This window comes from Heterocephalus glaber, unplaced genomic scaffold, assembly GCF_053883595.1.
Source record: "Heterocephalus glaber isolate CG9 unplaced genomic scaffold, H.glaber_assembly_v1.0 deba00001610, whole genome shotgun sequence".
NCBI lineage: Eukaryota > Metazoa > Chordata > Mammalia > Rodentia > Bathyergidae > Heterocephalus > Heterocephalus glaber.
In genome coordinates, this window is record NW_028258381.1 from 40,111,747 (window position 1) to 40,139,381 (window position 27,635).

General features: G+C 40.7%; 1 protein-coding gene across 13 annotated transcripts; it reads left to right on the forward strand.

The window, feature by feature from the left end:
* Zkscan5 (zinc finger with KRAB and SCAN domains 5) lies at positions 1-26,147 on the forward strand. Of its 13 annotated transcripts, none has more exons than XM_004840522.3 (7): positions 6-446; positions 698-1,215; positions 8,322-8,460; positions 14,154-14,236; positions 14,531-14,666; positions 20,391-21,008; positions 24,370-26,147. In XM_004840522.3, exons 2-7 carry the CDS (start codon positions 802-804, stop codon positions 25,494-25,496), a joined length of 2,517 nt encoding a protein of 838 aa, XP_004840579.2. In that variant the 5' UTR covers positions 6-446; positions 698-801; the 3' UTR covers positions 25,497-26,147. The 13 variants fall into 13 exon arrangements, with proteins under 13 accessions (XP_021110463.2, XP_087052010.1, XP_087052009.1 ...); XM_004840521.3 differs by having other exon boundaries at positions 701-1,215; XM_021254804.2 differs by having other exon boundaries at positions 1-1,215; positions 20,391-20,866.
* The last annotated feature ends 1,488 nt before the right edge of the window (positions 26,148-27,635 follow it).

Below are 27,635 nucleotides of genomic sequence, written 5' to 3' on the forward strand. Positions count from 1 at the left end.
TCTCGGGGGTGGGATTTGAGGCTTAATCTTGGACCCGCTTACTTCCGGCGAGGAAGTGTTAGGAAGTGTCTGCGTCAGTGTTCTCTCCGTTTATAAGAAGAATCCTATCTTCCACGCTTTGTCTACGGGGAGCATTATCTTTCAGAGAGCTCTCCTAGACTGGAAACTTGAGGGCCAGAGGGTAGGGATTTGTGTCGAAAGGGAGTCCTGTCCCTCACCTTCACCAGGCCCGTCTGTCTCAGGGTCAGGAACGATTCCGAGGGATCCAGATCTCTTTAACTGTGATAACTCTGCTTCTCTTAGGGACCAATGAAGTTTCCTATTGGTCTGTCAAGCTCTTATGGCTTGACGAACAGGGCCAGTTATGACCATTTTAATGTTTTCCACCCCTATTCTGACTTAAGTTTGGTTTATGGTACAGAGAAGAAGCGACTCCGTCTGGATTAGTAAGTCTTGTCCCATTACTTACATGAAATGTGAAGTTTGTCACTTCTAAAACGATGTTTTAGATTGGGCCTGAGGTCAAATTTTTATGCCTTTTAAAAAATCTTGTATGTGTTCTGTTAATAATTAGTGAACGGAGTGACGACTGCCTTACAGTGCATGTTTTCCAGTAAATTACTTTGTTGAATGGTCATTTTTAGTCGCGATGACGTCTTTGCCATCTGTTTGTTAATAATGATTCCCTATGTATCAGTAGGCTGTACATTACTGAAAGTGCCCTTCGGAGGATCTTAAAGAGCAGAAAATAAATTGGGTCAGAGTAATAACCAGCCTCGAGGGACCTCCCTCCGAGTTGGAATGATAATGACAGACTCCCGGGAAGTTACAGACTTGGACCCTCCAGTTGAGCCTTCGCAAGAGCAGGAAGATCTTCTAATAGTGAAGGTGGAAGAAGAAGACTGTACTTGGATGCAGGAGTACAATCCGCCAACGTTTGAGACTTTTTATCAGCGCTTCAAGCATTTCCAGTACCATGAGGCATCAGGACCCCGGGAGGCCCTGAGCCAGCTCCGGGTGCTCTGCTGTGAGTGGCTGAGGCCTGAGCTGCACACCAAGGAGCAGATCCTGGAGCTTCTGGTGCTGCAACAGTTCCTGAGCATCCTGCCTGAAGAGTTCCGGGCCTGGGTGAGAGAACACCACCCTGAAAGCGGAGAAGAGGCTGTGGCTGTGATAGAAAATATGCAGAGAGAACTTGAGGAACCAAGACAACAGGTGAGTGGACGAGGAGACGGGCGATGAAGAGGGAGAGGGAAGAGCTAAGGAGCTGCTAAGCATCGGTGAGATCCTTAGCCCTCTGGTGCTTCATTCAGATTCTTTTGTTCTGGGATTAGGTGCACTGTGGAGATTTACCACTCCAGCAAGGAGAAGCAATATCCAGTGTGTTAACCTGTAGAAGACTGTTTGCAATTTTGTTGACTTTTAGGATTGTATTTATATTTTGAATGACATGGTACAAAATCCAAAAAGGGACATAAGATTATAATTAAAAGTAAGTTTCCCTTCCACCCCTGATTTCCTAACTGCCTAATTCTCCTCTCCAGAGGCAGCCACCATTACATGGTACTTGTATATGTTTACAGAAATATACCACATTCATTTATAGATTAGCATATATGTGTATGACGTGCTTAAAAAGCACACAAATGCTTCTAAGTCTCTGTGCGCTTCTGCCTTGCTCTTTATTTTTTTTACAGTTTAGTAATGCCTTTGATTTTATCTATATATAAATTTTTTTTTTTACGTTTTTTGGTACATTTTAGGTATGCAATATGACATTCATCATTGGGAATTTGGGGGCTGGGGATTTAGCGCAGTGGTTTTGCCGCCTGCCCGGCAAGCGCAAGGACCCGAGTTTGATCCCCGGTTCCAAAAAAAAAACCCCTTCCAACAAATAAACTTAATAGATATCTAAAAAATATTCCACCTAGTAATAATATAATCATTGGGAATTTGTACCTTTCATGATGTATCTTGGTTTTTATTTTTCCCCCTTCCCCTGCCCTGCCTTCAACCCCTCCACCCCTCCCTATTTACAAAGACTTTGTTTCCATTTTTTTTCCTTTTCTCATATTAATTCCATTCCCTTCTTTCCTTTCCCCTACCCCTCCTATGTCCCCTTCCCCTTTGGACTCTTTTTTTCCTATTTCACATTATCTATTATACATTTTGATCCTCATTTACACTTTCAGTTTGTCACACCAGAGAAGCTGTTCGATACTCACACGTGTGTCCTATTTATTTCACTCAAAAGTATGGCCTGCCCTACTCTTTTCTTATATCTTATTTTGTTCCATCTTCGTGCAAGTAAAACTGGCTCTCTTTGCAACTGCATTATATTTAGGTATGGATGTACCGTAATTTATTTAACTCTTGTTAGTTTTAGTTGTTCTTTAACGATGCTTTTTTTTTTTTGGTACCGGGGATCAAACTTGGGTCCTTGCACTTGCGAGACAGGCGGCAGAACCACTGAGCTAAATCCCCAGCCCTAGTTGTTCTTTAGATTGTTTCCAAATGTTTACTATAACACACTTTGGTAGGTGGGCGTGATGGTGGATGCCGGTAATCCCAACACTCTGGGAGTCTGAGGCAGGAGCATCACAAATTCTAGCCCAGCCTGGGCAATTTAATGATTTAACAAGGTCCTGTTTCAAACGAAAAAAAGAAAAAGACTAGCGGGTGCAGCAGAGGCCCCGGGTTTTTTCCCCAGTGCTACAAAAAAAAAAAAAAAAGAAAGAAACCCGGGCGTGGTGGCGCACACCTGGGATCCCAGCACTTAGGAGGCAGAGGCAGGAGGATTGCTGCAAGTTTGAGGCCAGCCTGGGCTACATAGTGAGTTCATTGCCAGCCTAAACTAAAAAGCGAGACCTTGTCTCAAAAAAAAATCAAACAAACAAAACCAAAAAATGCTGTAGATAACGACTATTCCGTATATGTACATGCGCGCGCACCCACACACGCACACGCACACACAGAGGAAGTTGTAGAATGGATTCTTTGAAATCAAATTATTGGCTCAGAGGTACATTTGCAATTTTTTTTTTTGGTACCGGGGATTGAACTCAGGACCTTGCGATTTCGAGGCAGGCAGTGGAACCAGTGAGCTAAATCCCAGGCCTACATTTGCAGTTTTGATAACTGTTATATTTTGTCTCCCATAGAGGTTATCTCAATTTATATTCCCACCAGCAATGTATAAAAGAATTTTTTTGTTACGGCCTGGTAACATCAATGTTATCAAACGTTTTCATTGTTATCAACGTGGAACATCCAGTATTCCTTCCATTTCTGTGCTATTTAAAAATTTTTTTATTTTTACCGTGTGTGTTTGCAGTATACAATGATTGTCTTCAGTGTGAGGAGTTAGTGCATGTACGTAACACATCTTAATTTTTCCTTTCATCCCTCCTCCCTCCATCTCTTGGTTTTCTTCCCATTTGCAAAAGACCTATATCTTTGTTCATTTCTGTGCCATTTTAATTTGCATTTGTTTTGTGAGTTTGACCAAAGAACATATTTTTTTTTAAATTTTATTTTATTGGTACATTTTAGGTATACAATATAATGACATTCATCGTTGGAAATTTGCACCTTTACATAATCTCTCTTGGTTCTTATTTTTCACCCTTCCCCTGCCCTCCCTTCAACCCCTCCATCCCTCCCTATTTACAAAGACTTTGTTTCCATTTTCTCATATTAATTGCATTCCCTTCTTTCCTTTCCCCTACCCCTCCCACTTCCCCTTTGCCCCTTTTCTTCCTATTTCACATTATCTATTATACCTTTTAGTCCTTATTTACACTTTCAGTTTCTCACACTAGAGAAACTATTCAGTATTTACACATGTGTGTCCTATTTATTTTACTCAGAGTGCACCCATTTAGCTATAATGTCTCTAATTTCTCATTTTTTATGGCTGAGTAGTACTCCATTTTATTTAAAAAACCACATTTTCTTTATCCCGTCTCCAGTTGATGGGCATTTGGGCTGTTTCTAAGTTTTAGCTATCACAAACTGTGCCTCTATGAACATGGGCGCACATATATCACTGTGGTGTGATTCTTTTAATTCTTTGGGGAAGATCCCCAGCAGTGGAATAGCGGGGTCAAATGGGACTTCCAGTCCTAGTTCTTTGAGGTATCTCCATACTGATTTCCACAGTGCTTGCACCAGTCTACACTCCCACCAGCAGTGGAGCAGGGTTCCTCTTTCCCCACAGCCCCGCCAGCATTTGTTATTGGTTGATTTCTTGATAGCAGCCATTCTTTCTGGAGTGAGGTGGAATCTCAGCGTCGTTTTCATTTGCATCTCTCGAATGACCAGTAATGTGGAACATTTTTTCATGTGTTTATTTGCTATTTCTACTTCTTTGCCTGAGAAATGTCTGTTCATTTCAGATGCCCATTTTTTGACTGGGTCTTTAAATTTGGGAGGTCTGATCTTTTTAAGTTCTTTATAGATTCCAGATAGTAGACCTTTGTCTGAGGAAAAGCAGGTGAAGATTTTTTCCCACATTGTGTGTTGTCTCTTCACACTGCTGGTGGTTTCTCTTGCTGTGCAGAAGCTTTTTATTAAGAAGAGATCCCACTTGTTGATTGTTTGTGCTAGTTTACGGGCAACGGAGGTTTTGTTCATAAAATCTTTTCCTACACCAGTGGCTTCAAGAGTTCTACCTAACCTCTGTTCCAGCTGGTTCAGCGTTTCTATTTTATAGTTGGGGCTAGTTTTTTTTTTTTTTTTTTTTTTTTTTTTTTTGGTACTGGGGATTGAACTTGGGTCCTTGCACTTGCGAAGCAGGCGGCAAAACCACTGAGCTAAATTCCCGGCCCTAGTTTTAATCTTTGGCAAGTTGAAACCCAATTTTTCCAGCACCATTTATTAAAGAGGCTATCTTTCCTCCAGTGAGGGTGTTTGGTTCTTTTGTTGAAGATGAGATGGCTGAGTATGTCTGGAATTGTTTCTGCATCTTCTAATCTATTCCACTGATCTTCAGGTTTGTTTCTTTGCCACTACCATGCTGTTATCACAGTGGCTTTGTAGTATAGTTTCCATTTGGGGTTTGTGATACCCCATGCCATGTCTCTGTTACCTAGAATTGCTTTTGCTATTCTGGGTCTCTTCTAAGGCACTTTTTTTTTTGGTACGGGGGATTGAACTCAGGACCTTCTGCTTGGGCTTGCAGACAGAGGAACCACTGAGCTAAATCCTGGCCCCTCTGGGTCTCTTCTTGTTCCAAATGAATTTTTGGATTGTTTTCTCAAGGTCTGTGAAGTATGCTGCTGAAATTTCAATTGGGATTGCATTGAATCTATATAGCAGTTTTGGAAGTATGGCCATTTTCACTATTTTGATCTTCCTTACCCAGGAGCAGGGGATGTCTTTCCATTTTCTGATACCATCTTCATTTTTTTTTTTTTTTTTGGTACTGGGGATTGAACTTGGGTCTTTCTGCATGTGGGGCAGGTGGGGGAACCACTGAGCTAAATCCCCAGGCCCTGATATCATCTTCAATCTCTCTTTTCAGAGTGCTATAGTTTTCAGAGAAAAAGTCTTTGATTTCTTTTGTTAGGTTGATTCCTAGGTATTTCAGTTTTTTGAATGCTATTATGAAAGGAATTGTTTGCCCTATTTCTGTCTCAGTGAGTCACAGAACATATTTTTAAAGGCTATTTATCTTTTTTGTGTATTTTGGGCAAATTATTTGCATATATTTCTTACCTGTAATCTGTACCTATTACAGTTGTGCCTGTTGTATGATTTCCATGTATTATTTTTCTAGTCTGTTGTTTGTCATTGCTTATGGAGATTTTTAAATTTTTATGCAGTCAGTTTAACTCTTGATTTTTTAATTTTATTTTGTTATTTTTTTATTTTTAATTTTTTGGTACTGTGGATCAAACTCGGGACCTTGCGTTCGCGAGGCAGGTGGTGAAACCACTGAGCTAAATCCCTGGCCCACTCTTGATGTTTTTTAGATTTCGTACCATAGTTAAAAAGGTCCTCACTATAATATTATGAAAGCATTTTCCTTATAGTTTCTTTTCCATTGTTTTTTAGTGCTTTTAAATGATAGTTCCACCTGGAATTTATTTTGGTGCAAGGTATTTAGTGTGGTTACACTTATTTTTTTCCCAGATATTTATCTAGTTGCCTCAGTAACATAGTGATCCCCTTTATCTTCTCTTATTTATATGGCACTTTTATCAGGTATCATATTTCTGCTTGTATTTGAGGTTCATGTCTAGTTTCTTATTTTTTATTGATTTTCTTGGCTGTTCAATATCAATATTTTTAATTATTTGAGCTGTATAAAATGTTTTGGTATCTAGTAGAGTTGCCCTTACTCTCTTAAAAAATAAAAAAAAAAATTTGTGTTTTCTTTTGCTCTTGTAAACTTCAGAGTTACTTAGTTTCCACCGCCACTAAAAGTCCTGTTGATATTATTATTGGGATTCTATAAAATTGCATGTTAATTTAGGGAGGATTCATAACTTCCTTTCACTTCTTATTTTTCCCTGTACTTTTTATTTTTGGTACCGGGGATCGAACTTGGGTCCTGCGCTTGCGCAGCAGGTGGCGAAACCACTGAGCTAAATCCCCAGCCTTCCCTATACTTATTTGTAAACTGACTCCCTTCCTTCTCTTGCTCCTATGCTAATGCTCTTTTAAGCTTTAATTTCTTTTCTTTTAATGGCAAAGAAACAAAAACTATGGGACCACAAGTTTGTAAGAGTTTGAAAGTAGCTACAGAATTCTCATTCTTTAGAGCTACTGCATTTCAGTTTAAGTTACCAGTCTCATCAGTCTTCTCCTCTGGATGAGGGGTACTTCAGAGCTCCAGAAGATCCAAGCTCTTGAGTTGGGCTGAACCCTGTGATGCAGGTAGCAGTAGAGGAGTGGCTGTTGACCTGCAGCAGGACCCTGTTGCTGTCCTGAAGGATTGTCCTGGAGATGGGAATGTTTCAACCTTTTTGTTGCTCAGTCAGAACAAGAAGTAAAGGCTCATGGTGAAGTCCAGTTTTTCTTTTTTTTAACCTAACATGGGATAGTAATGGAAACTTTCCTACTGTTTTGCAGAAATAAATATCCAAAATCATAATGTAAAACCGAAAGGATTTTTAAAATGCAGAACTTAGAGCAGATATTGCACATCTACTCTCTTTACTATGATATGCACGCAGCTCATACATGCAGGAAAATCATTCATTTGTGGTAGTCAGAGCTGTGAGGCATAGTCAGAGCTGTGAGGCCCATCTGGAGGGATTTCCCAAAGATCTTCATAGCTTATTTTGTTTGGCTCTCCTCCCTGTCTTCTGGTGTTCTTGGCAATGTTGTTTATGCCATCTGTAATTTTTCATGGTTCCTTTATCTTTGTCTCAGTGGACCTCAAGTGCTGCTTTAGTTGTTTGGAGCCTGGGTACTGGATGACATATTGAAATCTGAACTCTTGTTCTGGGCAGGCCCACTGGGACACAGAAGCTTTCAGAGTGGTATTTGCCACAACTATTTTACAGCTCTTAATATAGTACCTGTACTAGAAGAGTTACATTTTAAAGTGCTTTGAAACCTGAGGAGGGAGGAAAGGAAATAGCAGCTTTATCTTAGTGTAGGATTTTATCTTACCCTGTGCTAGGACTGAACTGCTACTTTCCACAATAGGCATAATCTAGGGGGATTGTAGCAGAGTAATTGTACTCTAGGGTTGACAAAGGGCCAAGAGCAGAAAGATGGGGGCCAGTAGCACTGTGGATATGAACTAGCTTATGTGTTCGTGTTTGTCTGTCTGTCCATGTGTGACTTCCTAAGTTGTGTAACAGCCTTTTCAACCCCCTTTCTCATTCTTCCCTTCACTAACCTTTACCCACACTGGTCTTCTTAAGGTTCCTGTATTGTACTGAGCACACTCTTTCTGCTTGAGGATTTTGCTGATGTTCTCTCTGCCTGGGTCTCTTCTCGATACAGTACTTTTTCCTTGGTTGCTTTCTTCTGATCCTTTAGGTGTTCAGTGACACTTCCTTAGAAAAGCTTTCAGTGGCTGCCCAGTCTAAAATGGATCTCATCTGTTTTTAACTCACAATGCTATGTTTCTTCTAACTTACAACAGTTTGTAATTAGTATGTGTGTATTGCTGTGTTCCATGAACATCTTCTCCAACTAGAAGTAAATCATATTTCTTAAACCACTGTATAATAGTTCCTGGCTCATTGTAGATGTACATTAAATATTTGGTGGAGGAACTAATGAAAGTCCAGTGGACCCTACTGGGTTCTTTCATAGCCATCTCTGTAACTGCATTGATTGGTTGTGGTTGTGGTTGTTAGATTGTGGCGTGTCCTGAAGTGCTTCCTCAGAAGATGGTGTCACCTGGAGCAGTGCAGGAGACCTTTGGTCACCAGTTCCTGTCCATGGATGCCCAGCCTGAACAAGAGCCACGGAAACCTCATGTTCTGGAGGAAAATGGTGAGGCACCATGTTTCAGCATAACAGACATGGTAGAGCCGGGTACTCTGGCCCATGGCCAGGGAGTATTGGAAGAGAGGGAAGGGAGGCTCAGCAGCCTGTCTGAAACCAGCAGGCTCGGGAGGTTGGGAAGGGTTGGAAATCTGGGGTGTACTCTCTGGTGTCAAAATAGAGGGCAGCTTCTAGGATGACTGGAGCTGTATTCAAAAGATATAATGGAGCTAGATGTGGTGGCACATGCCTGTAATCCTAGCACTTGGGAAGCTGAGGCAGAAGGATCACTGTGAATGTGAGGCCAGCCTGAACTACACGGTGAGACCCTGTCTCAAAGAAGCACATACACATACACAAACACCAAAACTTGAATAGAGGCTGGGGTGTAGCTCAGTGGTGCTCAGCATCTGCATGGCCCTTGATTCGATCACTAGCACCAAAAAAAAAGACAGACACTATAACAGATGATTATATTGACAGGTTGAAGTACAGGTATTGTTCAGAGATCTATAGATGTCTCTTACACATATTTCGAAATTGTTCTGCAAGCCCGGCAAGGTGGCACACACCTGTATCTTAGCACTCAGGAGGCTAAGGCAGGAGGATCACCTTGAATTCCAGGCCAGCCTGGGCTTCATAGTTAATTCAAGGCTAGCCTGAACTGCATAGCAAGATCCTGTCTCAGAAAAACCAAAAAAAGTAAAAAATTAAAAACAAATTGTTTTGGAGCAGTTTTTCACCTCTGTCTCATGAATTTTATTGTCTTAATGATTATATTAAAAAGACACTCCAGTTTTTACTTGCATTTATTTCTGGCTGCTCAGCCATTCACTTTGAAATCTTATTTGAAGCAGTTTTCCCACTGACCTTAGAACATTTGACCTCTCTTCTTTCCTTCCCTGTTTCTCTCTTCCACTCCCTCCCTCCCTGTCTCAGTTTTATTTACCTGTATTAGCTACATCAAGGAAGATCAGCTGAGTATCAAATTAATTATGTCATATGTCCACCAATCCATAATCCCTGAGTTTTGCAGATTTAGTAAGGTGATATAATTTATACTATTTATTACATTAGCAGCACTGTTTGAAGTGGTACACATATTAATATTTGTGTGCTGAAATGTATATATATTGGAGTAAGTTGATTAAATAAAAGCTTTATTTTGTTTTGTTTTTTTGGTTTGGTACCAGGGATCAAACTTGGGACCTTGCACTTGCGAGGCAGGTGGCTGAACCACTGAGCTAAATCCCTAGCCTAAATAAAAGCTTTAAATGGCTTTATAATAATTCAGGTCCGGCTTGGGTGTGGTGGTGCATGTCTGTAATCCCAGCACTTGGGAGGCTGAGGCAGGAGGATTGCCTTGAGTTTGAGACCAGCCTGGGCTACATAGTGAATTCAAGGCCAACCTGAACTATGTAGTAAAACCCAGTCTCAAAAAAAAAAATTCAGGTCAGATTCTGCTGTCAAATTATTTCAGTGCCTAATTTAATGGAAAAAAAATCCTTTGGGGTCATGCACGGTGGCAAAGATCTGTAGTCACAGCTATTCCAGAGGCTGAGGCAGAAGGATCATTGGAGCTCAGGAGTTTCAATCCAGCCTAAGCAACATAGTGAGACCTCGTGGCGGGGTGGGGGTTCCTCTGCTATTTACAGCTTTGTTTTCAGAATTGTGGATAAGAGTTGGTGGATAAAGGACTATATTTCCTCTGTTCGGCCTCAGACTTTCTTATAGTTCTTGGTTTGTTTGCTTTTTGAGACAGTCTTACTATATAGTTCATAGTTCAGGCTGGCCTTGAACTCACTGTGGGGTCGAGGCTGGCCTCAAACTTGTGATCCTCCTGCCTCAGCCTCTGAATGCTAGGATTATGGGCATGGGCCACCACACTTGGCTCTTTCAGTCTTTCTTGAGTGTTCAAATTTCTCCTTGACATACTCCATTGTCCTCATCTCCTCCAGCTGTCCTTCCACCATGGTAAAAATAGCAGCTGCAACAGCAGCTATTACTTATGTAGTGCATACTTTGTGTAGGAACTGTTCTAAGCATTTTACCTGTTGGAATTCATTTATGCCTCACAGTACTAGGAAAAATGGTCCTTACCTTTTATCACCTGGGTCCAGTGGATCCTTTTTGTTTTTTGTATTTTAAGTAATTTTATGAATAATTATAAAAGAATTCAAAAGAGTGAAAAACAATTTTTAAAGAAATTCTAATAAGCACTAAACTTCTTTGCATCAAGTATGTTTTGACACACAGACGTGGTGAAAGAATACTGTCATGGAGTTCTCTCCTTTCAGCAAAATGGGATGGTCAAGACTCTTGTGAAATGTCATATGGGACAGTCCTTTCTGTTCAGTCACTCACTGGATGAGAGTGCTATAGTTTTTTGAAATTAAAAATAGGTTGTTCATTGTAGATTCTTTGTTGTTATTTTTGAGATAGGGTTTTACTATGCAATTCAGGCCAGCCTTGAACTCACTGTGTATCCCAAGCTGGCCTTGAACTGGCAGTGATCCTCCTGCTTCAGCCTCCTGAGTGCTGGGATTACAGGTGTGTGGCACTGTGCAAGGCAGCATTGTTGATTCTTGAATTTGAGAAAATTTATGTAGGATGTTAGCATTTAAAGACTTATGCTGATATTTTCCTTATTGTCATCATTATTGTTATTATTAGAGAGTGCTGTTATTTGTCTCTGTCATCTTCTGAATTGCGTAGTAAATGTCTTTTTCTGTACATTTAAGTTTTGGCAATTTGAGCAGCAGATGAAAAATTGTGCATTCTCAGTTGTGTTGAGTGAAAACTAAACAAGTGTCAACAGCTTTCTTTTCTACCTGCTTGAAGAATGAAGTGGTGCTTTGGGCAACGTATGTAGTATTTTGAGAAGGGTAAAGAATGATGATTTATTTCACTCTTCTGTCACCCATATGTTTCCTTTATTCTTCCATGCTTGTCACTTTAGTCTTCTGTGGCATTGTTGGGAATAATTAATAAATTGTGATTAGTACAGTGAAATAATTTTTAGGATGAAATGGAAAAATATTTCAACGCATAGGAAAACTAAGATCATGTAGATGCCAAACTGTATCTTAGATTTGTACACAGGTCCAATTGATCCATATAGAATTTAGTCTGTTTGTAAAATAAATTTCCTTTTTGTTCTTGAGAAGACTTCAAAAACAATAAATACTATATAATACTAACCTTAACAAATATAAAAGCTGGGCATGGTGGTACCCTCCTGCAATCCCAGCACTTGGGAGGCTGAGACAAGAAGATTGCCACAAGTTCAAGGCCAACCTCAGCTACATAGTGAGTTCAAAGCCAGCCTGAACTGCATAGCAAGACCCTATCTCAAACAAAATAAAATGAAACAAAACATTTAAAACTGTTCATAAAAGAAGCTCAAAAACTAAATGTGCAGTAGACTTTGTTGGTATACACATAATTCTTACTACTGGTGCATGCCTGTAAGCCCAGCTACTTGAGAGGCTGAGACAGGAGGATTGCTTGAACCCAGGAGTTTGAAGCTAGTCCGGGCAACATGGCAAGACCCTGTCTCCCAAATAAAACAAACAAAAACCAGTGATTCCGTATCAAAAAGGGATGGGGATGTAGCTCAGTGTGAAGGTCTTGGGTTCAATTCCCCTCTCCCCACACAGACATGAAAAAAAAATTAGGCCTAAGAGTTTGAGTAACTTGTCCAAGGTCACAAAGCTGGTAAGTAACAGAGCCAAGGTTTAACCTGAGTGGTCGGGCCCTAAGTCTAGACTTCTTTTTTAAAAATTTTATCGGTACATTTTAGATACACGTAATGATCACATTCATCTTAGGGAATTTGTACCTGTACAGGATAGATCTTGCTTCTTTTTTCCCATTCCCCTCCACTCCCTTTGACCCTTTTCCCCTCATTTACAAAGGCTTTGTTTCCATTTTTCCTTCTATTCTCTTACGGTTTTCTTGTCCCTCCCTTCCTTTCCCCCTCTCCCCTCCCTTGTTCCCCTTCTCATTTGAACATTTTCTTCCTGTTTCCCAATATCTGTTATACATTTTGGTCCTTATTTACAGTTTCAGTTTCTCACACCAGAGAAACAATGAAGTATTTATAAACATTTGTGTCCAATTTATTTCACTTAAGAGTATAGTCTCAAGGTGCATCCATTTAGCTAGAAATGTCTCAATCTTATCCTTGTTTATGGCAGAGTAGTACTCCCTTGTATAAAAAGACCACATCTTCTTTATCCATTCATTGGTTAATGGGCATTTGGGCTGTTCCAAGTTTTAGCTATTACAAAATGTGGTGCTATAAACATGGGTGTGCATATATCACTGTGGTGAGATGCTTTTAATTCATTTGGGAAGTTACCAAGAAGGGGAATAGCTGAGTCAAATGGAACCTCTAGTTTTAGTTCCTTGAGAGATCTCCACACTGATTTCCACAGTGGTTGCACCAATCTACACTCCCAGCAAGAGTGGAGCAGGGCTCCTTTTTCCCTTGTCTCTGCCAGCATTTGTTATTAGTTGATGTCTTGATAATAGCCATTCTTTCTGGAGTGAGCTGGAATCTCATCATTGCTTTAATTTGCATCTCTTGAATGACAAGTGATATTGAGCATTTCTTCGTATACTTATTTGCCTGTTCTACTTTATCTGAAAAGTGTCTGTTCATTTCAGATGCCCACCTCAGTTTAGACTTCTGCCCTATTCTGAGCCATCTCACCTTTGCTTTCTCCACCATATTTTCCCATGTACTGATGGCCATCCTTAAATCACAGGGCACACAGACGGGAAGGTCCGCTGTGCCATGGTCTTGAGACAGAGCCAGTAGAGGTGACAGCAAAAGCTGATATGGTTTCCAGCCTCTGGAGATGGGACCCTTTAAGGCAACACACATGCCCGCCCTTTGCCCAGGAAAGCTTGCCTTCTCCTACCTCTTCCCCCGACCGCCTAGCGCCACCCTCCAAGAAAAGGCCTTTCTGCTACTCCTGCTTCTCTCGTGCAGTCTGCAGGTGCTTCTGCCCCTGTGGAAAGTCAGGAACATCAGTTCTAGAACTTTTCACACTGTGGTAAGGCAAGCAGGCCTACATATCTGTTCTCTCCATTGGAGTTTTTCAGGACAAGAGTAGTTTTATCTGACTATTCCTCTAATAGAGTAGACCTAATGTATATCTCTTGACTTCTTGCCTGAATATGAACTATGGAAATTCCTTGAAGCCTTTGGACTGGAGCCTTTGGTAATCCAGGTGTGGTCCAAGGACCAGCCAGACCAGTTCACTTGCTCAAGCTTGATAGAAATGCAGCCTTCGGTCCACTCAGGCCTTCTGAGTCAGAATCTGCTGTGTGCCAAGATCCCTGCATTAAAGCTTGTGAACCCCTGCACTCTAGGCAATGCTTCAGCTTCATGGAAGGTGGGAGACTCTGTTCTTGGAGGCCAGTAGAGTTGATGCAGGCAGAGTGGAATGCAATGAATCCTTTCTAGGAGAATGGTCCAGCAGGAATTAGTGACCAAAGCAGCAAGTCTGGTTTTTTGGGGAGAAGGAGGAATAAAAGGATAAGTGTGGGTGGGGCCAGGATGCAGAGAGTCTTGAGAGCCAACCAGAGGAATTTGGCAGGGGTCATTGTAGATTTGCGTGCAGAGGAGGCCTATGACAGCACTGAGAACCAAATGGAGATACTCACACTCACACCTTTTTCTCCTCCCTCAGCCCTTCCTGTTCTCCAAGCTCCTTCCCTTCCTCTGAAGGACAGCCAGGAGCTGACAGCTTCACTTCCCTCAGCTGGGTCCCAGGTGAGCTGGTACCTCTTTGGCCTTTGTGAGGACCTGCATCCCTTCTCTGACAGGTAGCTGCCTTGATTGTAAGTTTTTATTAGGAAGTCTGTTTCTTTGACCAATCACCAGGCCCATCTTGGGTTATTAACTTCATTACCTTTTATCTTTTTCCTTTCTGCCCAATACTTCCCACTTCTCTTTGAGGCAAAGTCCCTCTCGTCACTGATTTCCTGCTGTAATGCTCCCAGTTCTTCCCCTCGCTCCAGATTTGATCACAGGGAGTGGGAATTTAGCAGAGATCTCCTGTTTCAGAAGTTGGTGAAAATTGAAGATGTGGCTGATATGGCTGTATCCTTCATCCTGGAGGAGTGGGAACATTTGGACCAGTCCCAGAAGTCTCTTTATAGGGATGGCAGGAAGGAGAATTATGGGAGTATTACTTCCCTGGGTAAGAATTATTTCACCTGCATGGATTAGGACATCTTAATTTTGGTATTTTGTAAGGAGTATTTGTAACACATCATATAAAAAAACATATTTTTTTTGATACCAGGGATCGAAGTCAAAAAACATACATGTTTTAATTGTTATGTTTTTGACATTTTTTTCCTGTAAGTCAACCTCTTTTTTACTCATTTAAATTATTCTGATTATCTACCTTAATAAAGGTATGATTGAAGACTGATAGTACTGTACTTGAGGTGGATAGGTTTTATAATCCATCAAATGCTTTTAACTTTCTTAAATAAGAGCACACTTAAAACTAATGGGTTTAGATTCTAATAAATTTTAAGTGGTTATTGTATTCCTTGGCAAATTGTGTAATTCTTAACAGAATAATTCTGGTTTATAAAACTTCTCAGACCCTTTGTGTGTGTGTGGGGGGGGGTTGTACTGGAGGTTGCACCCAGGGCCTTAACACTGAGCTGCATCCTCAGCCCTTTTTTTTTTTTTTTTGGTACCGGGGATTGAACTTGGGTCCTTGCACTTGTGAGGCAGGCGGCAAAACCACTGAGCTAAATCCCTGGCCCAACCCTTTTTTTATTTTTTATTTTGAGATGGGGTCTTGCCGAGTTGCCTGGACTTGGCTTATGATCCTCCTGCACCAGCCTCTCAGAGTGTGGAGTTTATGGGCTTGTACTGTAGTGCCCAGCTCAGTGGCATTGTCTCCTTTCTTCTCGTGCATGGGTGGTTAGTACACTTCAACACCATTCCAGATCACAGGTCGCTACTTTATGACGTTCGTGTTGGTATCTACATTTCACATGTTACATCACTTCTTGAATTTGTACACTTACATCTAACTAAGTTACGATCTTGAAAGTTGAAATCTTTTTTTTTTGGTACTGGGGATCGAACTCGGGTCCTTGCACTTGTGAGGCAGGTGGTGGAACCACTAAGCTAAATCCTTGGCCCCGATCCTGAAAGTTAATGGTCCTGTATGCTGCCTAGAGTGATGATAAAAAGCTCAGCATTATTGCAGACACTTTGGGGATTGTGGCCTTTAGCTTTTTAATCATTCTTATAGAAGAACCAACCACTTCATATCAGGCACACTGGTGGGCTTCAAGTGAAATACATACACAATGCCAGATTTCTTTTGAAAAGCATGGCAGGGGCCATTGGTTCACGATTTCAGTTCATTCACAGGCTTTTACTTAAAAGGTATAAAAATGACTCTTGTTCTTTCAAATTTTGTATTTTGGTTGCTATTAATATTTTCAAGAATTTCCTTTTATGTCCTCTGTTCATTGATCTATTGGGATCTTAGGGGTAGTCTTTTATCTCAATGAATTATTAATATTGTAACAATGTTACACTGAGCCGGGTGTGTGGTGGTGCACATCTGTAGTCCCAGTACCTGGAAAACAGAGGTAGGAGTATTGCTGTGAGTTCAAGGCTAGCCTGGGCTACATAGCGAGTTCAAGGCCAGCCTGAATTACATGGAGAGACTTTGTCTAAGGAAAAAAAAAGGATATTTAATGAAAATGTTTCTTTACTCTCTTCCTTTTAATTTCTAAAAGCAACTCTGAACCTGTTAGTATTGCTGTGTATTTCCAGGCACTACACAGGGACTTGGTGGCTTCATTCAGAGTTGGAGGTTCTTGGGATAGTTCTTTCCTAGGTCACTCTCACAGCTGTTCTCAATTCTTACTTTGTTTATTTTTCTCATTATCTTCATTGCCACATCTTTACAACGTCAGTCTGCTCTTCTACATTGAGATCATGTTCAGTGGTTTCTACCTCCTTAGGCCACATTTGATTATTTTTATGCTTGTGGATTTCTAGCAGCATCGTAGGTTAGAATTTTAAAAAATATCCATCATATTTGGAAATGAGATTTTAAAAAATAAATAAATGTATCTTCTCCAAGATGGATTGGCTGGAATATGGGGGAACATGAGACAGTGTCTTTCAAAACTGCAAAGAGGAGGGACTTGAGGAAAGTATTCTAGATAACTTTCAAGAACTTTGTCTCTAAAGTGAAAGAGAGAGGCTTGATCACTGGAGTATATGGGTTGAATGGATGGATTGTTTTTGTATACTTTTTTTTGATGCAGAGTCTTGCTATTTAGTTCAGGCTGACCAGTTCAGACTGGCCTCAGTCTTGTGATCTCCTGCCTCAGCTTCCTGAATATTGGGATTACAGGTGTGCACCGCCATGCCTAACTGAATGCTCCTTTTTCTAAAGGGGAGAAGTTTTAAGCATATTTAAATGCTACTCAAGGACCAGGGATTTAGTTCAGTGGTGCCACTGCCTGCCCCACAAGCGCAAGGTCCCAAGTTTGATCCCCAGTACCAAAAAAAAAAAGAGAATGCCGGGCATGGTGATATACACCTATACACCCATACTGGCTAGGGATTTACCTCAGTGGTTCCGCCACCTGCCTTGTAAGCAGTGCAAGGTCCCAAGTTCAATCCTGGTACCAAAAAAAAAAAATGTACTTATTGGGCCGGGGATTTAGCTCAGTGGTTCTGGCACCTGCCTCACAAGCGCAAGGTCCTGAGTTCGATCCCCTGTACCAAAAAAAACATGCTACTCAAAAAGAACTTACAAAGTAGAAGATGGAAGTAAGGTAGAACAAATAAGTGATCTGGGGAGTTGCCTGGAAAGCAGGAAGGCATGGGAGATCCAGGTTATGGGAGGCAGGAAGGATTGATCTTGGTTAACGAGAAAGATATGCTCTATTGTGAGCAAAGAGAGGATGAAAAGTAGGCTGTTAGTAAGTTTAAAGATGGGGCTGTAAGACATTCAGGGAGCTCTTGGCTGGATAGCTTTGACTTTCTGTGAAATAGGAAAGTCACCTGTCGAGAGGGAGCAGGTGATTCAGCAGGCAGTGGAGTGAGTAGGAGATGATGCAGTAGTGGTTTTAATGCAGCGCAGTGGAGAACTGTGGCTTTAAAAGGTTCATATGTGCGCATAGTAAAAATTCAAATAGTATAAATGGGTATAACGTGAAAAATAAGGCACCTACCTTGAGATTTTTAGGCTGGCCTTGAACTCACTACGTAGCCCATGCTGGCCTTGGACTGTGGAAATCCTCCTGCCTCACCTTCCTGAACGCGGGGATTACAAGTGTGCGTCACCTTAGCCAGCAAGGCAGTGATTATGGCTAGGGTGTTGTTATATCTCTGGACATGTCTGCGTGTTTGTTTGTTGTGTGGTACTGGGGATCAAACCCAGGGGCCTCTATACGGAGCTATGTCCTCCCTGCCCCTCTTTTAGTTTTAGGCACAAGGCCTTGCTAAGTCTTCCGGCTGCCCATGCTGGGCTTGAACCTGGGATCCTCTTGTCTCACAGAGTGCTGGGATTACAGGGGTATGCTGCCCCTCCCAGCTCTAGACATGTTCTTCATGGATATAAGTTCATGAGAAACTAATACCATACCATATATATTAGTCCACTTTTAAAATATAGCAGTGGGAACATTTTGATATAGGTGCTGAAAAAAATGAGTAAGAAAAAGAGCCAAACTTAGAAAGATAGATAACCCAGGGAACCAGTGAAATTGAAGGTCATGATTTTGAAGCCTGATTGAGCTTTTTTGTATACCCCCCCCCCCCATTGTTCAGCAGCCTGGCACAGCATTGAGCAAGGACAGTTGAATATACAGATAAACCAAGACTCATCAGAAAGCTTGTCATTTACACCATGAAGAGGCAGGAAGCCAGTCTATAAGTTGACTGGTATCACAATATATATGCTCCCTCTCCTTGGAAAAGGATAATTGTTAATATCCCAATCCTAATAATTGGAGTTAATATCCTAATTGTTAACTGTTAATATCAGATGTACATTGAGGTGTGATATTTTTTGAATTCATCCTTGGAAAAAGTAAGGCTTGTTTGACTTGTTGAATGGAAGAGAATTCTAGTAAGAATAAAATGTGTGAGCACAGGTAGATAAATCAAGAGAGATACAAGTAGTGACTGAAAATTATGGTGAATGTTTAAGTTTTAAAAACCTTATTACACATTGCCAAGAATGACGGAATGTGTTTGAAGTGAGGGAGAACCTTTGAATATTTTGAGGGGAACTGATGACAATGTGTCTTTTAGTGTAATAAATTTTAAAAAATTTAAACATTCACGTATGTTCTGTTTATACTTTGTACTGTAGTAGTTGGGATTATCTACCTTGTTAAATGGGGGAGAAGAAAAGCATATACAAGTCTGGTTTTATGGTATGTTTTTTTGTTTTTTACGTATTAGTTTCCACTGTTAAAATGTAGAAAATAAAATCATAATAGCAATAAAATAGCTATGTAGTAAATTAAAATTGTCTTCATGGAGGGCTGGTGATGTAGATCAGTTGGACAGTGTATTCTTTACATGTGTGAGGTCTGGGTTTGTGCTCAGCACCACAAGATAAAATAAAAACCAAAATTGTCTTCATGCTACAAAAATTATAACTTAGGACTATGTCAAAAAAGGATGAAATAGTACGTACCTCAACAGCTAATTGTGAGAATTACATATGTCATAAAATTGTAAAGCAGTTGGTATAATTCCTGGCCTAGAGTAAGCACCCAGCAAATTTAGTTCTTATTGCCATTATTACATATTGAAAATTCTTTTTTTTTTTTTAAAGTATTTTTTTTTTCTCTTGTGATATTGTGAATTTAACCCAGGGTCTCCCATTTGTCTGGAAAACACTATACACAAGACCGTACCACTATATCTCTGGGCCTTTTATAGAATTTTATTTTGTGACATGGACTCATTAAGTTTCCAAGGCCAGTCTCAAACTTGGGATCTGCTTGACTGTGTCTCCCAAGTAGCTATGATTACAGGTATATGCCACAGGATGTAGCACAGAACTCTTACTAGGAAATTCTTTATAGGCCATGATCTCTTTAGCATTTAAAAAATAATATTGCCTATTGTTAATTATTGAAGATTTTTCTCAGCAAGTCATATTGAACTTCAGTGTTTTGAGTAAAATAGCAGTTTCTAATACTTGTGCTGATTGTTGAACTGATCTCGGGCATTTAAAAATTCATCTATCAATAAATCACTATTGCATGTTAACCTAGCTCTTTGAAGCAGTAGGGACTTCTCTCAGTGTAGAAATAACATCCTTTTTTTCCCTTCATTTAGACAAGTTCGTACCATATTCATATCCTTTTGGGATTGGAAAAACCAGAAAGATCATCTTTCTTCTTCAAACTCTGAATTTACAGGAAGAAGAAAGTGAACACCAGGGTTAGCTGCATAACCCAAAGTCATCTTTTTAAGAATATTTTATTTATAGGCTGGGGATGTATCTCAGTGGTAGAGCACTTCCCAAGCATGTACAAGGCTCTGGGTTTGATTTCCAGGAAAAAAAAAGAGAAAAAGGAAAAGAGAGAAAGGGAGATGAATATTGTATTTAGTACTGCACATGTGTTCACAGGTATTCTTTAAGTATTATAGCAAGAGAATACCAGGCACCTTCTTCATTAAGTGGGATGACTGCTCTCCAGTTTCATTTCTTTGGCCCATTCTTGCCGGCATTTTTTCCCTTACTCTGTCTGGTTTTCTGCTTAGTGTTTATCGCATCCTCATTTTCAAGTCATTTTTACAAAGTTCCTAGCAAATGTTGGTTTCACTTAATTATCCTGTATCACTGCATCTTCTCCTCAAAGGCAGGGAATGGCTAATTTCCCCATTTTTCCTTCTCTTATTTCAGATTATGAGTCCAAGGACAACAATATGGAGCTCACAGCAAAGCAGATTTCTAATGAAGCCAGTTCACCCAACTCACATTGGGTGGCAGTAGGAAGCACTGAAAGAAATATTTCCCAGAGTCAAGAGTTTGCAGAAGTTAGTGACTTTAAGGGCATGGTACAAAGGTGGCAGGTAAATCCCACCATGGGGAAACTGAAGCAGAATCCTTCCCAGAAGAGAGATCTTAACACTAGCAAAGATACTAACCGTAAGCAGAGCACAAATGGTGAGAGAGGGCACAGATGTAACGACTGTGGGAAATTTTTTCTTCAAGCCTCCAACTTTATTCAGCATCGGCGAATCCACACTGGAGAGAAACCATTTCAGTGTGGTGAATGTGGGAAGAGCTATAATCAGCGTGTGCACCTCACTCAGCACCAGAGAGTCCACACCGGTGAGAAGCCCTACAAGTGCCAGGTGTGCGGGAAAGCTTTCCGGGTGAGCTCCCACCTCGTGCAGCACCACAGTGTCCACAGCGGGGAGAGGCCCTACGGGTGCAACGAGTGCGGGAAGAGCTTTGGTCGCCACTCACACCTGATTGAGCATCTGAAACGGCATTTCCGGGAGAAGTCCCAGATATGTACGTGGGAGGAGTTTGTATTCAGGAATTACCTGAGGGCAAGCATTTGCTTTATGAGCTTAGTGGCACAAGACAAATGGGTTGTAATACTGGGAGCAATAGGAAGGAACAAAAACCACAGTTTACTGTATTCTTAGTTATACTTAATTGCCAAATGAATGGGCAAAACCCTATTCCTTTCTATCCCTTACCCTCAACCTTCCTTTTCCCCCCAACTGTACTTGCTTTTATCACTTACCCGTTTCTTCTGGTAATTCCATATTTTAACCTAATACTGCTGTTGCTTGATTCATACATTTTAGACATTCTTTTTTGGGATTTCCTGGGAAGTGAGGCCCAGAGCCTTTACACAGAGCTATATCCCCAGGCATTTTTTTCCTATTAAGTTTATTGATACATTTGAGGTATACCATACAATTACATTCATCACTGGGAATTTGTGCCTTTCATGATGCATCTTGGTTCTTATTTTTTCCCCATTCCCTGCCCTCCCTTCACCCCCTCCACCCTTCCCTATTACAAAGACTTTGTTTCCATTTTTTCCTTTTCTCATATTTTTTCTTTTCCCTTCTTTCCTTTCCCCTACCCCTCCCACTATTCCTAGTCCTTTAGACCTTTTCTTTCTATTTCACATTATCAATTATACATTTTGATCCTTATGTAAACTTAGATTTTTCACACCAGAGAAGCTGTTCAGTATTTACACACGTGTGTCCTATTTATGTCACTTAAGCATTTGGCCTCACAAGGCCAGCCATTTTTATTCTTTTTCTTTAGCCAGGGTCTGGCAAAGTTGCTAACTTGCTTGGGCTGGACTTAAACTTGTGAGCCTCCTGCCTCAGCATCTCACAATTACAGGCTACAATTACAGGCTTGTGCCACTGTGCCCAGTTTTCTGTAGTAATTGACAATTTGGCTCCTGTACATCCATCTTTCTTTGTTCCCTGCTCTTTTAATTTAGTTATTTCATTTATTTTTAAATGATAACAGTGGTACATCAAGTTTGGAGGAAAGAAAGGAAGAAAGAAAGTAACCACACAGAATCCTACCATCCTAAGGAGCAAAGCTATGATTATTTAGTGTGTTTTCCTATACTTTTTTAAACCTATGTCACATAGTTGTACCCACAGAATACAGTTAAGTGTGACATGTGCACTTTTCAGTGTTTCAGTCCTCCTGTTGGTTATTTTGGACAACCTCCCATCATTAATGATATTGTAATTTACTTAACTTTACTCAACTATTCTTTGGTTGTTCAATTCTAATTTTTTAGCTATTGTTCTGACAACCATATTACCCCTTTACATTTTCCTATATTTAGGATTATTGCTTTGTTTTGTTTTGTTTTGTTTTTGGTACCAGGGATTGAACTTGGGTCCTTGCGGTTGTGCAGCAGGCGGCAGAACCACTGAGCTAAATCCCTGGCCCTAGGATTACTTCTTTATAATAGATTCCTAGGTGTGGGATTAGTAGGTGAAAAAATAAAAAACATTTTTGTGACTCAACACTTATGACTACATTGCTTTTTTTTTTTGGTACCAGGCATCAAACTCAGGACCTTGCAGGCGCTGGCACCACTGAGCTAAATCCCCAGCCCTTACATTGCTTTTTAAAACAATTGCACTGCACGTGAAAGTATCAGTTTAAATAAAATTTTGCTAGAGTTATTAAAATTTTTTAACCATTTGTGTAGCCAGAAGAGAATTTGTTTTTGTGTTGTTTGTTTTCATTAATTTGGTTATGAATAAGGTTGAGTATCCTGTTTGTTTACTTTGTAAAAATCTTTTCAAATAACATTAACTATGGGTGAGATTACTATTACCTGAACTGTGAATTTTAAGACTTTTATTAGTATTCTTCAGCCAACTAAGACTGGCCAGTTTTTGATTAAATTAAATTAATTAATTATTGGGCCAGGATTTAGCTCAGTGGTTCTGCCACCTGCCTTGCAGGCGCAAGGTCCTGAGTTCGATCCCTGGTCCCCCTCCCCCCAAAATTAATTATTTGTGGTACTGGGGATTGAACCCAGGGCCTTCACACTGAGCACTGAGCTGCAACCCCCACCCTGCCTTAAGACAGTCTTGCAAAATCATTAGGCTGGGTTGGAACTTGCAGTCCTCTTGCCTCAGTCTCTGACTGCTGAGATTAGAGGTGTACGCAACCACACCTAGTGAATGTTTTTATCTTTTAATTTTTAAATTGATGCTCTTAATGTCCTCAAGCTCAGCTACTTGTGATTCACATTAACATCACTGCCATGTCTTCCTTCATGGTATAGACATTTATGAAGTTGATAATGTCTTTAGAATTTTGTGTTGAGCCGACCTGTCTCAGCTAGTTTCATCCTGTTCTTGGTGACTACCCCATTTGAACAGACCATCTGATAGCAGTTGCTTCTCAAGTATCTTTCACATCCCACTTGGAGTTGTTCCTCAGACTTATTCCCCAGTCATTACTCTCAACCTTCTCCTACTGTTTTGGACTAGAGGAGGAGTGCTTTGATGTGTTCATCCAGCCACTTGTTTTGAGAGCCCCTAGTGCTAAGTGCTCAGGATCTGGCAGGGAATAGAACAGATCCCATTGGAGTTCTCATGGAGCTGTGGTCTGGTGGTGTGGCAGTTAAAGACGAGAGAAGCATACCAGGTGTGATGGTACATGCCTGTAATCCCAGCACTTGGGAGGCTGAGGCAGGAGGATCACCGTGAGTTCGAGACCAACCTGGGCTACATAGTCCAAGGCCAGTCTGAAGTACATAGTGAGACCCTGTCTCAAAAAAACCAAAAAAAAGAAAACATAAAAAAGGATGGGAGATGTATGAGGTTCCATATAAGAGAAACTGAAGCCAGAGGGTCAGCTCAGGTGAGGAGGACAGGGATTGATGTATCACCTGCCATCCTGATAGTATTTTTTTGTTGGCTCACTTCTCTGTTTCATGGCTCCTAGTCAGATATTTCCTAATTCCAAACACTTTTTAACCCTTTGTCTTTTAGTTCTTCCAATTTTTGTCAGTTCTCACCATCCTATTATGTGTTTTTGTTCCACCTCATTCAGTGTGCTAACTCCTTTTGGGGTACTAAATCTGTCCTCATTCCTGTCTCCCCTCCCTTTTCAGAATTCCTTTTACTCCTTGCATTACTGCTACCCATTAAATAGATCTCTTTTTTGTCTTGCTCTCTTCACTGGACAAATACCCCCAATTTTTTCTTTTTCTTCCTTTTTAGTATCAAATACCTACATGTATTCCCTTTTGTTACTTCTGTTATAGTTTCATTTAATTATCCTCTTCTTCCCCCAACCCCGACACTTTATTTTTCTTCTGCAAAATAACTGATATTTGCATTTTTGCTCTTAACTTTTTTAGGCAGTGACAGAAGAAGTAGGAATACAAAACTGAATGTTAAGAACAAAATTTCAGAATTTTCAGAAGCAGACATGGAAGTACCAGAAAAAATCCAAAGGAATGCATCTGAAGTTCAAGGTTTTCAAGAAGGCTATGAACACCAAGGCAAGGCTGACAGAAAGCAGGGACTTCCTATGAAGGAGATACTAGGACAGCCCTCTTCAAAGAGGATTAATTGCAGTGAAGTCACTTACATCCACAAAAAACCCTCCACAGGAGAGAGACCACATAAATGCAATGAATGTGGAAAGAGTTTTATTCAGAGTGCACATCTTGTTCAACATCAACGAATTCACACTGGGGAGAAGCCATTTCGGTGTGATGAGTGTGGGAAAAGCTACAACCAACGTGTGCACCTCACTCAGCATCAGCGAGTTCACACAGGTGAGAAGCCCTACACCTGTCATTTATGTGGGAAAGCATTTCGAGTGAGGTCCCATCTCGTTCAGCACCAGAGTGTGCACAGTGGGGAGAGGCCTTTTAAGTGTAATGAATGTGGGAAAGGCTTTGGAAGGCGTTCACACCTTGCTGGACATCTGCGACTCCACTCCCGTGAGAAGTCCCATCAATGTCATGAATGTGGAGAAATCTTCTTTCAGTATGTCAGCCTAATCGAGCATCAGGTGCTCCATGTGGGTCAGAAAAATGAGAAAAATGGCATTTGTGAAGAAGCATACAGTTGGAACTTGACTGTGATTGAAGACAAAAAGATTGAGTTACAAGAGCAGCCTTATAAATGTGACATATGTGGAAGAGCCTTTAATTACAGTTCAGACCTTATTCAACATTATAGAACTCACACTGCAGAGAAAACCCATAAATGTGATATATGTAGAGGAAATATTGGCCAGTGTTCCCACATAAAACAACATCAAAAAATCTGTCCCAGTGCAAAGCCCCATCAGTGTAATGAATGTGGAAGAGGCTTCACTCTGAAGTCACATCTTAGTCAGCATCAGAGAATCCACACTGGTGAGAAACCTTTTCAGTGTAAAGAATGTGGAATGAGTTTCAGCTGGAGTTGTAGCCTCTTTAAGCATCTGAGAAGCCATGAGAGGACAGATACCATAAACACCTTATGTGCATAGGTGTTTCTATTGAAAAACAGCCCAATGTTAGAGAAGCCTTCCTAAAGAGACCTTATTCCTATAATGAGTGTAATAACAATATGAAGGATTTTTCCACCTTAACCATTAAACCTACAGATATATTGAACTCTCAGTTAGAATTCATCCTAAAGGAACACTGGAGCATCCACAATGAGTAAATGCCTGTTTGCTTTCCCTTTTGAGAAGTGCTTTGGGTAGCATCTTTATGCTTAGAAATCTAGATAAAAGGAGAACCCTGGATATGGCAGATGCAGGAAAGCCTTCTGACGACACTCATTCTTTATTAGAATTTCAGAAAATTGACACTGAGAAAAGCTTCATGAGGGCCGGGGATTTAGCTCAGTGGTTCCGGTGCCTGCCTCGAAAGTGCAAGGTCCCGAGTTCGATCTCCGGTACCAAAAACAACAAAAAAAAGAGAAGCTTCTTGAATACAATAGAAATAATCTTTATTTGTAGTGTCTGCCTTGTTTGACAGCATATTGATTCAGGGAAGAGTGCAGTGAAAGAACTCTTCAGCATGATACCTGTTTTGATACCTCGGCAATGAACTTTTCTAGAAACAATTATCCCAACCACTAAAACACTCCAATTATTGTTCCCATCTTGAGTATTAAACCCTTTGAAAAGCAATTGACTTAGGCATCTATATTTTGGCAAAATTCGTGTTCAAGAGGCTTGATGAGACATGTTCCTACTGCCATATTCAATCTACAAATTATCTATGAAATACTCTACCTCACTTTCATTTTAATTATACTAGTGGCAAGGTTACCTAGTAAAAAGTTAAATTTGTAAATCTATGAGAAACTGAATCCCACCCTAAGGTATGTGAGAAGGACCTTAGGGAGACAGAGAAGAAAGGCAAAGCTGCTGGTGGTCTGTATGACAGTACACACAAATCCGTAGAGGGAATTGGACCAAGTCAGATAAGGATTTGTGTGTGTGTGTGTGGTACTGAGGATTGAACCCAGGGCTTTTTTTTCTGCTTTTTATTTATTTATTTTAATTTTGAGATCGGGTCTTGCTAAGTTACCCCGGCTGGGCTGGAATATTATAGATGTGTACCACCACATGTCCCTTAAATTATAGATCTTAGTCTAAGCAGTATGTGCACCAGTTCCCAAGGACCCTGAGGATAGACCTCCCTTATAGGGTGATGGTGCGTAGAATGAGTTTCAGTTTGTGTTGCAACTAGAATTGCTAACAAGAAGCTGACATAGATGCAGTCCAGTACCACCTGCCATGTGGGAAGGTCTTGGTAGGAATTTTTCAGGGGAAAGATAACATGGGTAAGAGCATTGACTCAAGAGTGTTTGCTGTGGAGAATGAGAATGCTTCAGGGGTACTGCTGAAGTCCTGCTTCTGCTGACTTTGGTCCCCATGAAGTGTTTGTTGATTGTATGTGTGACTCATGGTGTCGCCCTCTCCGGACTCCTTTACTAAGGTGTTGCACCCACCCCTCATGTGTTTTGCCTGCTAAGTGCACACAGCTGTCTTTCTTCAGAGACTTGGGGATTGTTCTTAGAAGATGGGAGCTGCCGCAGCCCAGGAGTTTTCTCCTCTGTGTCTTCATCCAATAACTGGTTGACATGATTGACAGGGATTTAAAAAAAAAAAAAGCTGATTCACTTACCTTGATGGGGGAAACTAGCTCAGTTTGTGTGCTAGAACCCTCTGGGGATTGGGCCAAGGCTAGATTTTATCAGGCCACTTCCAAGCTTGGCTTTTTCCTTTCATTGTTGTCTTTCATTCCCTCCCTCCAAGGCTTTTCCTGAGGAGCACACTCAGTAATCTATGTAGCACTGAGTCTCTATCCTAGGCTGTACTCTAGAGAACCTCACATAAGACACTTGGTGCCCTAAGTGGTCCTAGGAAGATGACTGTAAGAGTGGCTTGTGGAGTTGGTCACTCATTAGGCCATGATAACCCCATCACTGGTAGAGTGGAATATTGCTAGTCTTTTCATATGGTACCTGTTTAATCACTAGATACTGACTTGTAAACTGGCATGGAATACAGGTGGAAAAGATGAACTGATTTATGTAAGGTTTGGGTCAAACAGGAGTATAATATGATTATGGGATCAGTGTTTCTGCTGAAAGCCACTGACTCCTTGAA